We start from the raw sequence: 18247 nt of genomic DNA on the forward strand, positions 1-18247 counted from the left end.
TAAGTATTTGGCAGCTCCCACATTCGGGGCATATATATTGAGGATTGTTAAGTCCTCTTTTTGGATAGATCCTTTAAGTATGATATAGTGTCCCTCTTTGTCTCTCACTACTGTCTTCGGAGTGAATTTTAGTATATCTGATATAAGGATGGCTACCCCTGCTTTCTTTTGAGAACCATTTCAATGGTAAATGGTTCTCCAACCTTTTATTTTCAGGTTGTAGGTGTCCTTCTGTCTAAAATGAGTCTCTTGTAGACAGCAAATAGATGGGTCCTGCTTTTTTATCCAGTCTGAAACCCTGCGCCTTTTGATGGGGTCATTAAGCCCATTCACGTTCAGAGTTACTATTGACAGATATGAGTTTAGTGTCATCATGATATCTATTCAGTCCTTGTTTTTGTGGATTGTTCCACTGAACTTCTTCTTAAAGGGGAATTTTAAGAGTCCCCCTTAAAATTTCTTGCAGAGCTGGTTTGGAGGTCACATATTCTTTCAGTTCCTGCCTGTCTTGGAAGCTCTTTATCTCTCCTTCCATTTTGAATGAGAGCCTTGCTGGATAAAGTATTCTTGGTTGCATGTTCTTCTCATTTAGGACCCTGAATATATCCTGCCAGCCCTTTCTGGCCTGCCACGTCTCTGTGGAGAGGTCTGCTGTTACCCTAATATTCCTCCCCATGAAAGTCAGGGACTTCTTGTCTCTTGCTGCTTTAAGGATCTTCTCTTTATCTTTGGAATTTGCAAGCTTCACTATTAGATGTCGAGGTGTTGAACGGTTTTTATTGATTTTAAGGGGGGATCTCTCTATTTCCTGGATCTGAATGCCTGTTTCCCTTCCCAGATTGGGAAAGTTTTCAGCTAGGATTTGTTCAAATACATATTCTGGCCCTCTGTCCCTTTCGGCGCCCTCAGGAACCCCAATTAAACGTAGGTTTTTCTTCCTTAGGGTGTCATTTAATTCCCTTAATCTGTCTTCATGGTCCTTTAATTGTTTGTCTCTTTTTTCCTCAGTTTCCCTCTTTGCCATTAACTTGTCTTCTATGCCACTCACTCGTTCTTCCACCTCGTTAACCCTCGTCGTTAGGACTTCTAGTTTGGATTGCATCTCATTCAATTGATTTTTAATTTCTGCCTGATTGGATCTAAATTCTGCAGTCATGAAGTCTCGTGAGTCCTTAATGCTTTTTTCTAGAGCCACCAGTAGCTGTATAATAGTGCTTCTGAATTGGCTTTCTGACATTGAATTGTAATCCAGATTTTGTAGCTCTGTGGGAGAGAGGGCTGTTTCTGATTCTTTCTTTTGAGGTGAGGTTTTCCTTCTAGTCATTTTGCTCAGTGCGGAGTGGCCAAAAACAAGTTGTATTGGGAAAAGGAGAGAAAGAGAGAGAAGGAAAGAAAAGAGAAAAAGAAAAAGAAAAAGAAAAGAAAAAGGAAAGAAGAGAAGAAAAGGGGAAAGAAAAAGAAAGAAAGGTGAAAAAAAAAGGGGGTGGGGAAGCAATCAGAAATCAAAAAGAAAAGAAAAAAAAACACGGGGGAGTATTTCTGTAGACTTTAAGTCCCTTGACTTCCCCTGGAACTGGTCCGTCCAGCTGGTCTTCTGGGGGAGGGGCATGTTGCGCTGATTTTCAGGTGTTAGCACTTGGGAGAGCTGCTCTGCCCCTGCCTGCTGCAGGGCTCAGCGGGGGTTGTTTACCCAGTGAGGCCCCAGGAGGAACAGTTGCAGTTGCTATGGCAACTCTGGAAGCCTGGATTCAGCCTCCGCAGGAACTACGGGGCTCGGGGCTCTAGGCTCTCCGTCTGCAGGGCCTGGAGGCTCCGGGGCGGGGCCCCTGATCTGCTCAGCTCGGGGCAGGAGCGTCCTTGCTGTCCTGTGCCCTCCCGGCCTCTGCCTGTCCCGGCGGGAGGCCGGATCCTGGGCTGTGTCCCGGCGCCCTGTGCTCCGGGGTCTGCGCTGTTGGATTTGCGCTCCCGCCCCGCAGCTCCCTCCCTGGAGCCGCTCCCGAGCCCCTCCGAACTGCTCTGGTGCGTGCTGCAGCCCTTAGGGAGCTCGGAGCACTCCCCTGTGCTCGCAGGTGTCTGTTAGTGTCCCCGGGAGCCCGAGGGCATCCCCGCCCTCCTGTGTCCTGCTCTAACTCCCTGCGAGCCCCTTTCCCCCGGGAAGGTTGGTGCAGCTCCTGCTCCTCCGGGACGGGGCTCTCCTGTCCTGGGGACACTCGCCCCGGCCTCAGCCCGGATCCTCGCGGGGCCCCTCCCCCTCGGAGGCCTTTTGTTTCTTTATTTCTTTTTCCCCCGTCTTCCTACCTGGATAGAAGCGCGAACTCCTCTCACTGTAGCATTCCAGCTGGTCTCTCTTTAAATCTCAGGCCGAATTCATAGATTTGCAGGATTATTTGAAGGTTATCTAGGTAATTTGTTGGGGACAGGTGATTTGGGGACCCTACTCTTCCGCCATCTTGCCCCTCCTTCCCTTTTTTTTTCTTATAGTTTCCATTTTCCATTATGACTCATTTTTATATTAGACTAAAAATTTCCAATATTTTTCCCACCAGTATTTTTCCAGCTCTTTCATTTTTAAGTTTTTTCCTTTTTGACCTTCATATATCTACAATTACATGTCTTAGATATATTTTTCACTTCTGGATTCCCTTCAAAGTATTCAATTTAATTTTGGGAGATATACGAGATATGGGTTTTTGTTTTGTGTTGTTTGTTTTCTCTGCCTCATTTTGTTCTACAATGGTGGAAGTTAATACCTTCTAAAACACGACCAACATACACCCAGAGTATAGTGGAATACCATGCTGGTTCATTCTGTGAGATTATATTCTAGCTTCCTTCCCATTCTGCCCCCTTCTTTTATATTGTTTATGTTTTGATGGTCAATGTTGGGGCTTTGTATAAGTATTACTGGTTTATATAAATTTGGGATTGAGCATCTTCTAACATACAGAACAAAATACACTTAGAACCCAGAGGATAATCCTCCAGAACCCCTCGGGTAGACTATATTTTCTCTCCACTACCACTTCTTCACCACTGCTATCCCTCCTTTTTCTACATCCCCCCTTTTTTCTCTTTTTCCTCTTTTTTTACTTTTTTCTTTTTTATTCTCCTTTGTGGTTTTTAGATTTTATTTTTACTTTTTTTTACTTTTGTTTTTCACTTTAGTTTTAAAATTTGTTTTTCACTTTAGTGGTCCCTTTGTTTTATTTTGTTCTGTGCTTCTTTTAGTTTTATTTTCTGGTCTCTGACCTCTTTGAAATCATCTAGGGTGTATTTTACTTAGGTTGTGGTTGGTATTTTTGACTCAGCCCATTCAAACAGCCACTCTGTAACAGACAAAATGACTAGAAAAAACAATTCACCACAAAAGGAAGAACTGGGAACAGTACACTCTGCCACAGAGTTACAGAATTTGGATTTCAATGTGATGTCAGAAAGTCAATTAAGAAGTACAATTTTAAAGCTACTGATGGCTCTGGAAAAAACCATAAAGGACTCTAGAGACTTTGTTACTGCAGAATTGAGATATAATCAGGCCAAAATTAAAAATAGATGAAAGGAGATGCAATACAAATTGGTTGTCCTAACTGCGAGGATTAATGAGGTGGAAGAGAGAGTGAGTGGCATAGAAGACAACTTGATGGTAAGGAAGGAAGCTGACGAAAAAAGAGAAAAACCATTAAGAGACCATGAGGAAAGGCTTAGGGAAATAAATGACAGCTTAAAAAGGAAGAATTTATGTCTAACTGGGATTCCAGAAGAGGCTGAAAGAGAGAGAAGACCACAAAGTATATTTGAACAAATCATAGCTGAGAACCTCCCTAATCTGGGGAAGGAAACAGGCATTCAGATCCAAGAGATAGAGAGGACTCCCCCCCGCCACACACAAAATCAATAAAAACCATACACACCTCAAAATTTAATAGTGAAACTTGCAAATATCAAAGATAAAGAGAAAATTCTTAAAGCAGTGTGAGATGAGAGATTCTTAACTTATAGGCGAGAAATATCAGATTAACAGAAAACCTCTCCACAGAGCCTTAGCAGACCAGAAAGTGCTGGCACGATATATTCAGGGTCCTAAATGAGAAGAACATGCAACCAAGAATACTTAATCCAGCAAGGCTGTCATTCAGAGTAGGAGAGAGAAAGAGCTTCTCTAGAAGCTAGATAGGCAGAAACAGAAAGAAAACATGACCACCAAAGCAGCTCTGCAAGAAATATTAAGGGGGACCCTGTAAAAGAAAGAGGAAGCACAAAGAAACAATCCACAAAACAGGGACTGAATAGGAAATACGATGACACTAAATTCATATCTTTCAATAATTGCTTTGAACATGAATGGGTAAATGATCCATCAGATGTGGGGTATCAGACTGGATAAAGAAGCAAGATCCATCTATATGCTGTCCACAAGAGACTCATTTTAGACCTAAGGACACCTCCAGCCTGAAAATGAAAGGCTGTAGAACCATTTACCATTCAAATGGTCCTTAAAAGAAAGCTGGGGTAGCAATACTCATATCAGATAAACTGAAGTTTATCCCAAAGACTGTAGTAAGAGATGAAGAGGGACACTATATCATACTTAAAAGATCTATCTAATAAAAGGACCTAACAATCATGACTATTAATGCCCCTAATGTGGGAACTGCCAAGGATATCAATCAATTAATAACCAAAGTAAAGACATACTTAGATAATAATACACTAATAGTAGGAGACTTCTGTAAATGACAGATCTTCTAAACACAACATCTCCATAGAAACAAGGGCCTTAAATGACACATTGGACCAAATATATTTCACAGATATATATAGAACTTTCCATCTGAACACAACTGAATACAGATTCTTCTCAAGTACACATGGAACTTTCTCCAGAATAGACCACATACTGGGTCACAAATCAGGTCTTAACCGATACCAAAAGATTGGGATCGGACCCTGCATATTTTCAGACCACAATGCTTTGAAACTTGAACTCAATCACAAGAAGAAATTTGGAAGAAACTCAAACACGTGGAGGCTAAAGAGCATCCTGCTAAAAGATGAAAGGGTCAACGAGGAAATTAGAGAGGAATTAAAAAGATTCATGGAAACTAATGAAAATGAAGATACAGCCATTCAAAATCTTTGGGATACAGCAAAAGCGGTTCTAAGAAGGAAATACATTGCAATACAAGTATCCCTCAAAAACTTAGAAAAAAACCTCAAATACACAAGCTAACCTCGCACCTAAAGGAATTGGAGAAAAAACAGCAAGTAAAACGTACACTGAGCAGAAGATGAGAGATAATAAAGATTCAAGCAGAACTCAGTGTAATAGAGACCAGAAGAACTGTAGAAGAGATCAACAAAACCAGGAGTTGGTTCTTTGAAAGAATTAATAAGATAGATAAACCATTAGCCAGTCTTATTAACAAGAAAAAAGACTCAAATTAACAAAATCACGAATGAAAGATGAGACATCACAACCAATACCAAGGAAATACAAATGATCTTAAAAAAGGAATTATGAGCAGCTATATGCAAACAAATTAGGAACCTAGAAGAAATAGGTGCATTTACGGAAAACCACAAATTACCAGAACTGGAACAGGAAGAAATAGAAAACCTGAACAGGCTAATAACCAGCAAGGAAATTGAAGCAGTCATCAAAAACCACCCAAGATTCCACAAAAACAAGGACTAAATAGATATCATGATGACACTAAACTCATATCTGTCAATAGTAACTCTGAATGTGAATGGGCTTAATGACCCCATCAAAAGGCGCAGGGTTTCAGACTGGATAAAAAAGCAGGACCCATCTATTTGCTGTCTACAAGAGACTCATTTTAGACAGAAGGACACCTACAACCTGAAAATAAAAGGTTGGAGAACCATTTACCATTCAAATGGTTCTCAAAATATACCCTAAAAACTATAGAACACTTCTGAAAGAAATTGAGGAAGACACAAAGAGATGGAAAAATATTCCATGCTCATGGATTGGCAGAATTAATATTGTGAAAATGTCAATGTTACCCAGGGCAATTTACACGTATAATGCAATCCCTATCAAAATACCATGGACTTTCTTCAGAGACTTAGAACAAATTATTTTAAGATTTGTGTGGAATCAGAAAAGACCCCGAATAGCCAGGGGAATTTTAAAAAAGAAAACCATATCTGGGGGCATCACAATGCCAGATTTCAGGTTGTACTACAAAGCTGTGTTCATCAAGACAGTGTGGTACTGGCACAAAAACAGACATATAGATCAATGGAACAGAATAGAGAACCCAGAAGTGGACCCTGAACTTTATGGTCAACTAATATACGATAAAGGAGGAAAGACGATCCACTGGAAGAAAGACACTCTCTTCAATAAATGGTGCTGGGAAAATTGGACATCCACATGCAGAAGAATGAAACTGGACCACTCTCTTGCACCATACACAAAGATAAACTCAAAATAGATGAAAGCTCTAAATGTGAGACAAGATTCCATCAAAATCCCAGAGGAGAACTCAGGCAACACCCTTTTTGAACTTGGCCACAGTAACCGGAGAAGGACAAACAGTGTATGTTCTCATTCATTTGGGGAATATGAATAATAGTGAAAGGGAATATAAGGGAAGGGAGAAGAAATGTGTGAGAAATATCATAAAGGGAGACAGAGCATAAAGACTTCTAACTCTGGGAAATGAACTAGGGGTGGTGGAGGGGGAGGAGGGAGGGGGGTGGGGGTGAATGGGTGACGGGCACTGAGGGGTACACTTGACTGGATGAGCACTGGGTGTTATTCTGTATGTTGGTAAATTGAACACCAATAAAAATTAATTTATAAAATTTAAAAAAAAAACACCCAAGACAGAAATTTCTAGGGCCAGATGGATTCCCACGGAAATCTTATCAAATGTTTAAAGAAGAAACAATACTTATTCTACTAAAGGTGCTCTGAAAGATAGAAACAGATGAAATATTTCAAAACTTGTTTTATGAGGCCAGCATTACTTTGATTCCAAAACCAAAGACCCCACCAAAAAGGAGAAATATAGACCAATATCCCTGATGAACACAGATGCAAAAATTTTCAACAAGATAGGATCCATCAATACATTAAGAAGATTATTCACCATGACCAATTGGGATTTGTCCCTGGGATGCAAGGTTGGTTCAACACTCATAAAACAATCAACATGACAGATTACAACAACAAAAGAAAAAAACAAGAACCGTATGATCCTCTCAAATGCAAAGATGCAAAGAAAGCATTTGACAAAATACAGCATCCATTCCTGATTATAACTCTTCAGAGTGTAGGGATAGAGGGAATATTCCTCAATACCATAAAAGCCATTTATGAAAAACTCACAGCGAATATCATTTTCAGTGGGGAAAAACTGAAAGCCTTTCCCCTAAAATCAGGAACACAAGAGGGATGTTTACTCTCACCACTGTTAACGTACTACTAGAAGTCCTAGCCTCAGCAATGAGACAATAACAAAAAATAAATAAATAAAAGGGATTCAAATGGTCAAAGAAGAAGTTAAACTCCCTCTTCACAGATGACATGATACTGTACATAGAAAACCCAAAAGACTCCACCCCAAGATTGCTAGAACTCATACAGCAATTCAGCAGTGTGGCAGGATACAAAATCAATGCTCAGAAACCAGTGGCATTTCTAAACACTAACAATGAGGCTGAAAAAGTGAAATTAAGGAATCAATCCCAATTACAATTGCATCCAAAAGCATAGGATACCTAGGAAAAAATCTAACCAAAGAGGTAAAGGATCTATACCCTAAAAACTACAGAACACTTCTGAAAGAAATTGAGGAAGACACCAAGAAATGGAAAACAATCCATGGTCATGGACTGGAAGAATTAATATTGTGAAAATGTCTATGCTACGTCAGGCAATTTATACATTCAATGCAGTTCCTATCAAAAAATCATGGACTTTCTTCACAGACTTGGAACAAATAATCTTAAGATTTGTGTGGAATCAGAAATGATCCTGAATAGCCCTGAGAATATTGAAAAAGAAAACCAGAGCTGGGAGCATCACAATGCCAGATTTCAAGTTGTACTACAAAGCTGTGATCATCAAGACAGTGTGGTATTGGCACAAAAACACATATATCAATGGAACAGAATAGAGAACCCAGAAATGGGCCCTCAACTCTATCGTCAACTAATATTTGACAAAGCAGGAAAGACTATCCACTGGAAAAAGGACAGTCTCTACAATAAATGCTTTTGGGAAATTTGGACAGCCATGTGCAGAAGAATGAAACTACACCATTCTCTGACACCATACACAAAGATAAACTCAAAGTGGTTGAAAGATCTAAATGTGAGGCAAGAATCCATCAAAATCCTAGAGGAGAACACAGGCGACACGTTTTTTGAACTTGGCCACAGCAACTTCTTGCAAGATACATCTATGAAGGCAAAGGAAACAAGTAAAAATGAACTACTGAGACTTAATCAGGATAAAAAGCTTCTGTTGACAGTAAAAGAAACAGTCAACAAAACTAAAAGGCAGCCTACAGAATGGAAGAGGATATTTCCAAGTGACATATCAGATAAAGGGCTAGTATCCAAGATCTACAAAGAATTTATTAATCTCAACACCCAAGAAACAAATAATCCAATCATGAAATGGGCTGTAGACATGAATAGAAATTTCACCAAAGAAGACATACACATGGCCAACAAGGACATGGGACAGTGCTCCACATCACTTGTCATTAGGGAAATACAAATCAAAACCACGAGCTACCACCTCACATCAGTGAGAATGGTGAAAATTAACAAGATGGGAAACAAATGTTGGAGAGAATGTGGAGAAGGGGGAACCCTCTTGCACTGTTGGTGGGAATGCAAACTGGTAGAGCCACTCTGGAAAACAGTGTGGAGGTTCCTCAAAGAGTTAGAAATAGAGCTACCCTACGACCCCACAATTGCACTACTGGGGATTTACTCCAAAGATACTGATGTTGTGAAACACCAGGACACCTGCACCCTGTATGTGTATATATATACACATACATACACACACACACACACAATGGAATATTATTCAGTCATCAGAAAGGACGAATACCCACCATTTGCTTCGATGTGGTTGGAACTGGAGGGTATTATGCTGAGTGAAGTAAGTCAGTAGGAGAAGGACAATCATCATATGGTTTCACTCATACAGGGAATACAAGAAATAGTGAAAGAGATTATAAGGGAAAGGAGGGGAACTGAGTGGGAAAAATTAAGAGGGAGACAAACCATGAGAGACTCCTAACTCTGGGAAAGGAACAAAGGGTTGCAGAAGGGGAGGTGACAGGGCATTGGTGTAACTGGTGACAGGCACTGAGGAGGGGACTTGATGCGATGAGCACTGGGTGTTATACTATATGTTGGCAAACTGAACTTCAATAAAAACAAATATAAAAAAAAATAAGTTCACAAACCGAAGAGAATATTCTCTTTGGAATAGTCTGTTGGATACTGGTATCAGAATGATGCTAGTTTCAAAATCAATGTGAATAACTCTAAGATTTTCAATTCTGTAACAATGTGGGTATTCCTAGAAAATTTGAAAGAACTCACCGATAAAAACACATCTGGTCCTGGGACACCTGGGTAGCTAAGTGGTTGAGCGTCTGCCTTTGGCTCAGGGCATGATCTCAAGGTTCTGGGATCGAGTTCCACATCAGGCAGAGAGCCTGCTTCCCCTTCTGTCTATGTCTTTCCTTTTTCTGTGTCTCTCATAAATAAATAAATTCTTTTAAAAAAATCTGGCCCTAAAGTATTTTTGTTTTCTTTTTTAAATAATAAATTTATTTTTTATTGGTGTTCAATTTGCCAACATACAGAATAACACCCAGTGCTCATTCCGTCCTAAAGTATTTTTGGAAGTTTCTCTTTGATAATTATTTTCAATGTTTCTACAGTTACAGGTCCATTTTGATTTGAACTTCTTACTAGTGTTTGGTGTTTAACATTTTATTCATATTTAAAATTTGCTGAGATTTTCAAATATATTAAGGTACAATTATAGTAGTTTCCTATAACTTAAGAAAAGTTCAATGTATTTGTTCTTCTATTCCATTTATCATTTAAATTTCATTTATAATTTATCTTTGTTTTCTTAATTAAATTTGCTAGAGGCTTATCTACTTAATCTCCCCATAAAAACAACACACCCCTTGGTTTCATATTATATTGGATTCTTAATCATATAATTTCATTCTTCATTTTTAATAATGAAATATTTAAGATTATGAATTTACTTCTGAATATTGCTCTCAACGTTTTGACAAGTCGTGATCTCATTTTTGTTACTTTTTATTAGCCTACTAGTGTTTCTTTTGACTAATACTTGCATATAAATGTGTTCTGAAATATTAAAGCAGTGGAAGACTTACTTTTGTTTGGATTTGTTTCTAAATTTGTTAGAAGTTTTAAATTATCTTCTGACAACAGGTCCAGGATCATTTCTGCTTATAAAAGTATGCAAAGATTTTCTTTGTGGTATACCATATGATCATTTACAAAGTGTTCTCTATTTGAAAGGAGTGTGTATTCACTGCCAGTCAAATATAATTTTTGATATTAATTAAATCTGATGAATTGTGTTTTTCAAATATTCTAAGAACTTATTTTTTGGTTTACTTTATCTTTCATAGTTAAATTGTATGAGTCTTCCATATAGACATTTCTATAATTTTTCCTCCTGTATTACAAATAGGTTTTTCTTAAAGTTTTTGGGTATAAAAATATTTCATGAATACAATATTCTTAAATTGTTTGTATCTTCAGGGTGCCTGGGTGGCTCAGTCAGTTGGGTTTCTGCATTCAGTCCAGGTCATGATCCCAGAATTCTAGGAATAAGCTCCATGTCAGGCTCCCTACATAGTGGGGAGTCTGCTTCTCCCTCTTCCTCTGCCCCTCCCCCTGCCCCTTCTCTCTCTCTCTCTCTCTCTCTCTCTCACTCACTCTCTCCCTCAAATAAAATATTTTTTAAAAACCCAAAAATAGTTTATATTTTCTATCAATATAAACTAAGTCTCATGGGACCAAAATGATTATGTGGTTATTGTTCCTGTTTTGTTTCCAAAGAGATAAGTGACATGATCAGATGTCTTATTTAGAGAATGGATTGATAAGAAGGAGGTGAGACCAAGAGATGAGAAGCCAGTGAAAAGACTCTTATAATAGTTCAGGTTAAGAAATCATGAGTGATTGGATGAAGACAAAGGCTGCAGAGAGGTTTATAGCAAGTAGAATCACGAAGACTTGGAATTACTTAGATTGAAGGGGGCTGGGGCAAGTGAGAAGAGTTGAGGGTTAACACCCTGGTTTCTGATTTAATTGACCATTATCTAAAAGGCAATATAGGAGAAAGAGCTGGCATGGCTATTCAGAATAGGCCATCTTCTAAAGTTCTTCTTTCTCATTATACTCATCCCAAAGGAGTTGAGTCCAGACCTAAAGCTCAGTGTTGAATCTTTGCCAATTGATTGCTTACTCAAACCAAAGCCTACATTAGTGTAAAACACTAGGCTACATATTAAATTTCGGGGATCATATTTAATTTATGTGGGAAGAGCTCCTTCATAAATTTCAGGAATCATTTGGACTATGAAAGAAGGAATAAATGTTTGATACCATTCCTGGGGTAATCCATACGTGAAGGTTAAATTTTCCACAAGAGGGCAGCATCACCTAATAAATTATGTCATTGAGAGCCTCCTCCAATAGGTACTGTGGGGGCATCCTGGAAGGGTAGACTGTAGGTTCAGGGAGCCATAGGACCCGCCACACCATGAAAGCTGAAAGGCCCTACTATCTCTAAGGCCACATTTCTAGCTACCCCTAAGTGACTGGTAGTGGCAGATGTTGCTATAGTAGGAACCAAGAGAATGTGATGCTCACCAAGGGATGAGTAGATGACAACCAGATACTCTCATTCTTATGACTGGCTCAGAAGCCACCAGGGATGGGGTCTACACTCCCTCCAAGTGCTAGTATCTCTGTGTAACCAGTATCTCACAGGGACCTTTATTTCACATGCAGATCTTTGTTACCTCTAATGGTTTCTCTGAAAATCATGTGCTATTGAAGGTTAGGCTGCAAAGCACACTATAGTTCTGATGTTCTCAGTATTTAGTAATATTTGGTTACTCCAATTATGCTTCTTTTATACCCCAAGGAAAAGAATGGGAATAAAATTCCTGGAGAATCCAGTAAGTGAAAGGCATTTTATATACCTTGCCTCACTGAATCAACACAACAATGCCATTATATGGAACTACTTTAATGTGACAGAACTAGGCAGTGCCATACATGGGTCTATCTGACTCTAAAGCAAAAACTACTAAGCTTATTTAAAATCTAAATCATGGGATGCTTGAGTGGCTCACTGGTTGAGCCCTTGGCTCAGGTTGTGATCCCAGGGTCCTGGGATGGAGTCCCTGCTTCTCCTTCTGCCTATGTTTCTGCCTGTCTTTCTGTGTCTCTCATGAATAGATAAATAAAATCTTTTTAAAAAATAAATAAAACCTAAATCATGACCCATTCAAGATTGAGTCAGTGGCAATGTATCTACTGTATAAGGCATTACTTAACATGTCACTTCCTGTCCAGATACATGAGCAAGGATGGATTAATCTTAGGTATCAGCAGGTAATCCGATAATTCAATGAGATCCTATGTAACCTGACCCTTACTAACTTAAAACCCTTTCCCCTTATGCATTGTCTCAGGCTAAATCACCTGGATGTAAAGCATGAGAACAGCAGAAGAATTAAAGATGGCTTCTGTGTTTCTGGTTTGGTAAACTGAGGGTACGGTGGTCACAGGCACTGAGATGAGGCACTTGGAAGAAAAGAGGACATGTTAGGTTTTAAGCATATTGTGCTTGAATGCTTCTGAGACATCTAAAGTCTAAATGTCCAGTAGGAAATTGACTATATGGGTCTGGGGCTCAAGAGATATAGGAATAGATACATGTAAATGATAATTGAAGCTCTGGAACTGAATGAGATTCTCCATGGTATGTTAACAAGTTATAAAGAGTGGAACTAGGGAAAATACCAACATTTAAGAGATTATCAGAGGCAGAGCAGGTAGTAGAACCTGGTTTTAAAAAATGAACAGAGGGATCCCTGGGTGGCGCAGCGGTTTGGCGCCTGCCTTTGGCCCAGGGCGTGATCCTGGAGACCCGGGATCGAATCCCACGTTGGGCTCCCGGTGCATGGAGCCTGCTTCTCCCTCTGCCTGTGTCTCTGCCTCTCTCTCTCTGTGTGTGTGTGTGACTATCATAAACAAATAAATATTTAAAAAAAATAAAATAAAAAAAAATAAAAAATAAAAAATGAACAGAGAGGTAGGAAAATAACAAGACAATGGGGTATCTTGCAAGCAAGAAAGGAGAGTTTCAAAGAGAACATAATCCAGAGCAACAATGTCAAGTGCCATATACTAGTCACACATGGTGAAGACTGAGAATAATCCATTGACTTTGACATTTAGGAAGTAATATGTAGCTTTTGACACAGTAGTTTCAATGGGCTTATGAAGGTCCAATTCAGACTGCAATAGGTGGAAAGCTAAATTGTAGATGAAGACAGTGAGTAGAGACTCTCCTTTTGAGAGACCAAGTATGAACATAGGAAAAAGATGGGGCATTAGCCAGAAGGGGATGTATGATTATGTGAGGATGCTTTAAAAATATTTTTTCTAGTAAAAATAATTAAGATTGAGAAGCTCAGGCATGTGCATAGGATAAAGGAAACTAATAGAAGGGAGAAGTATGAGCTTCAATGGCACAGAGCAAAAGATACAGCAGCAAGATGAAAGAAGCCATATAAAAGCTCACCAATAAGCAGACATGTAATGGCAGCAGAATAACTATGTCCAGATATGTCCTTAGCTTCCTTCTGCTTCTGCCACTCCACTTATCTGGAATGCCTTTCTCCTCGGGATGCCTTATTTGGCCAATTCTACCCACCCTTTAGCTCAAATTCCACTTTCTCTATGAATTCTTACCCTACCAACGTCTTCTGTAGTAACTCTCTCTTTCTCTTGAATTCTAGTAGCAATTTCTGTCTGAACAATCCATTTGACAATCACCCTTCACCCTGTGAAATCTCCCTTATTGCTTTTTTCAAAAAATGTATTGCTAATTTGTCACAGGTGTGTCTTTTCTCCATTAGACTGTATACTCCCCAAAGGAAGGGTTTCTATCTTAGAATTTGCCACAGCTTCCAGAATGCCTACCATGGCTGGTAGTAGGGTCTCTTTAAATCTATGTGGTTGATTTAAATAAAAACTTGAAAAAAATAAATCTATGTGGTTGAACAGTGGCAGCCTGTTATGAAGGAGACAAAAACACCAGGTTAGATAGGCCCTGGATATATATGGAGTCATTTAGTTTTCTCAGGAGCAAATAAGAAGCCTGAGTCTTGCAGACATAAAATAAATGTAACCAGGGTGACACAGGTAATATATAATAGTGTCAGGATTTGAACCAAAGACCTTTTCACCTAGGTCATTCTGCTTTGGTTGTCTGTAAAATTCTGTTCATGTGAAACACCTCTTTCTCTGATGGTGTTGACAGAGACATAACTCTATTGAGGCTTTAGTATCAACCAAGCAGTTTCAATGGCCCCCATTCCTTATAGCAAATCTCCCTGTACCTTACCTCCTGACAATCAGCTTGAGGATCCGAAAGGAGCCTTTGATGAGGATGAGGGCCTCTTGGCGGGAGCCATACAATGGAGTGCCATTGATATTCACCAGCTCATCACCAGTCCTCATCTTCTGGGACAAGGCTGCCTTGCCCCCATCTTCAATCTGTGTTGCAGAGAACAAAACAGAAAACAAGTGGTGAGATGACTCCTTACCTAAAATTCTACTTTCTGGTTCCTCCCAACCTCTGAGCCACAAGTAGTACTGGGAGATGGCTCCAGGAAGCCCTGGGAGATTGCTTAGAAGCTGACTGCAAGCTATTCTTTACTGAAGGCAAAGCTTGGGCAAACCTTTGGGGAAGGAGGCAATACAGAAATAATGAAATCTTCACTCTGGACGAATCCACATCCATCTGGGGAGATAAGCACTTCTAAATGAGAATGATGTTTAGAAAGAACAGGATAGTATGACCTGAAGTAGCATCATGGCATAGCAAAACATGAACAGAAATTAGAGCCAGAAGAGCTAGGCTCCAGCAAAATGACCTTTGACAAGTCCTTTCCTATCTTTGGGCAGCCTTTGAAGTCTGATAAATTTGAGTTTGAATCTTGGTTCTAGGACTTCCAGCTGAATGACTCTGAGAAAATTACCTAACATCTTTGTGTCTCAATTACCTGATAGGGGAAGTACAAATAATAAGAGTACCTACCTCACAGGGTTATCAGCATATGGAATGTCTGAGAGCATTTAAGTCCTCAGTAAATGTGAGCTTCCAGCTCAATAGCCTATGAGTGGAATTGCAAATTCAAAAGATACCAAGTATGTACAAAGTAGCTGATCATTTATCTATGTCTTTTCAACAAGTGCCTAGTACAGTGCTTCTAGGGTACAGAACATAGTGGGCATTCACCAAAATCTAGAAACACGGGTGTTTACTGTTTCATCATCACAGCCCACAGAATATCCATTGACCAGGACAATTTTGGAAAGGAGGTAGTCAGGCTGGAGGGCATAGAAATCAGAGGCATTAACTCTGGGAAACGAACTAGGGGTGGTAGAAAGGGAGGTGGGAGGGGGGTGGGGGTGACTGGGTGGCGGGCACTGAAAGGGCACTTGACGGGATGAGCACTGGGTGTTACTCTATATGTTGACAAATTGAACACCAATAAAAAATAAATTTATTTAAAAAAAGAAAGCAGAGGCAGAAATAATAGCAGCTGGAAAACAAAGCAAAATTGTCCCCCCATGGGGGGGATTATGGCTACTTTTATATATAACATTCCTTCCACCACAAAGGTGAGTTCTACATATTAGGACATCAATTCCATCCATGGCAGTAGGAGTAATCATTCCTCAAATTTTTGGTGAATTTCTAGTATGCACAGGATAGCATACTAAGTGCTAAAGAAATGAACAAAGCACACATAGCTTCCAGCCTCAAGGTTAGGTTACTGTCTGAAGTTCATATGTCCACAGAGATGGACATATGATCTAACGACAAAAAAAAAAAGGTCCACCCCACTGATGGAATCAGGAAGAGATGTTTGTTTTTTCCCTAGGGGCAAGTAAGGTGAGGATGATTAAACTATACCATCTTTAGGGAAAGGCAGATTCTTTTTTTAAGGTTTTATTTATTTATTCATGAGAGACACAGAAAGAGGGGCAGAGACATAGGCAGAGGGAGAAGCAGGGTTCCCTCAGGGAGCCTGATGCAGGACTCGATCCCAGGAACCTGGGATGACGACCTGAGCCAAAGGCAGATGTTCAACCTCTGAGCCACCAAGGTGCCCCAGAAAAGCAGATTCTAAGTGGAGCAACCAAAAGCTAGTCTTTGCCATAGGTATTTTTATATTTCTATTCTTCTCTCAGTCCTTTATACAATCCCTCCAATCTATCCCCCACCACGGAAGTTAGAATACTGCTGAGCTTTAGATTGGCCAGCTCATGTGCAATTTGGCAGTTGAGACCTCGAGTGCAGAGAAAAATGTTAATTCAGGATTTTAAAAACCCCATCAAATAAATTGAAATTCTAAGTTAAATCACAGACTATTATTAAATTTACTGCTGCTAACCCAACAGTTTTTTTTAAATTAACCTTTGTCTGACAAATCATAGGTTAGCCAAGTGACATTGAATATATATACCTTTGTTCCAGTACCTGGGCCCACCACTCAAGATAAAACAAGCCAATATTGGTAAATGGGGAACAACTCTCAGCAAATTAATTAGGATCACATTCTTATTTCCATTGTCATTATCATTATTACTTCACAGTCACTGCTGCCTGCTGCCAAAAAAAAAAGAAAGAAAAGAAGAAAAGAAGAAGAAGAAGAAGAAGAAGAAGAAGAAGAAGAAGAAGAAGAAGAAGCAGCAGCAGCAGCAAAGTGGTGTACTGGAATTTCAGACGGTCTACTGGAATGACTCATTCCTTTGGCATCCACAGAGGGCTCTGGGCATCAGGCAGGACTTTCAACAGGGATCAGCCATTTAAAAGGGCTCCCTTAGGCTAACAAAGAGCCACAAACAGGGGCCTAACTAATGAATGCTAACAGATTTTTCCTGTTGATGTACATTGGTCTTGATTCATTCTACCTATTTTTTATTCATAAAACTCAATTATCCATATTACTATTAGCAAGTCTCCCTTCAATATGTGTTGGTATTAAGTACCATCTCGAGTTAATTAAGCACTTCATTACATCAACTAGATTTGTTTATTCTAGGCCAGAAAATGAAAGAGGGAACATTTTAAACAAAAATGCTTAATTATTGCTGCAGCAAAAGCTTAAGCGTTTTGCATTCCCTACTGCCACTTGGGCTGCCACTGAGTCCTTGCAGGGACTCTTTCTTGGACTACAGCCTCAGGCCAACTATGCATGCCCCTTTTAAAAAAAGGCTTTATTTTTATTGAGGGGGAGATGGGCTTAGGGAGAGGGAGAACCTCAAGCAGACTTCCCGCTGAGCACAGAGCCTGATGCAAGGCTCAATCCTACAACCCTGAGATCTTGCACCTGAGCTGAAACCAAGAGTCTGATGCTTAACCAACTGAACCACACGGGTGCCCCACATGCCTCTTTTCTGTTTCCTGCCCTTTCTCAGTTACTAGCAGCTTCCTCCTCAGGACAGATGTGTAATAATACCATTTTAACACAAGTGCAAGAACTTGTAAACAACAGACCAATAAATTATGGGCACCTGGCACAGTCCCAGAGTCAAGATGGGTCCAGATCAGGAAATGAAACTCCCTTTGATTGAAAGTCCCTAGGACTATACTCCAAACTAGCCTTTTCCTAGATCCAGGGCATTTACTGAGCTATGCAACTTATTCCTTCTTACCTCTCCTGACTTCTTTTTTTTAAGATTTTATTTATTCATGAGACACACACACAGAAAGGGAGAGAGAGAGAGAGAGAAAGAGAGAGGCGCAGAGACATAGGCAGAGGGAGAAGCAGGCTCCCTGAGGGGAGCCTGATTTGGGTCTCAATCCCAGAACCTCAGGATCACACCATAAGCCAAAGGCAGATGCTCAACCACTGAGCCACCCAGGCATCCCTCTACT

General features: G+C 39.8%; 1 protein-coding gene across 3 annotated transcripts in view; it reads right to left on the reverse strand.

Moving 5' to 3' along the window:
- The window catches only part of SHROOM4 (shroom family member 4), a 298508-nt gene that overhangs the window by 166425 nt on the left and 113836 nt on the right, over window positions 1-18247 (reverse strand). For all 3 annotated transcript variants that reach the window (XM_055338487.1, XM_055338486.1, XM_055338488.1), the window contains exon 2: window positions 14702-14853. In XM_055338487.1, the coding sequence (XP_055194462.1) occupies window positions 14702-14853 (152 nt within the window). The remainder of the gene's footprint in view (window positions 1-14701; window positions 14854-18247) is intronic.

Source organism: Nyctereutes procyonoides, unplaced genomic scaffold (assembly GCF_905146905.1).
Source record: "Nyctereutes procyonoides isolate TBG_1078 unplaced genomic scaffold, NYPRO_anot_genome, whole genome shotgun sequence".
In the NCBI taxonomy this organism is placed as follows: domain Eukaryota; kingdom Metazoa; phylum Chordata; class Mammalia; order Carnivora; family Canidae; genus Nyctereutes; species Nyctereutes procyonoides.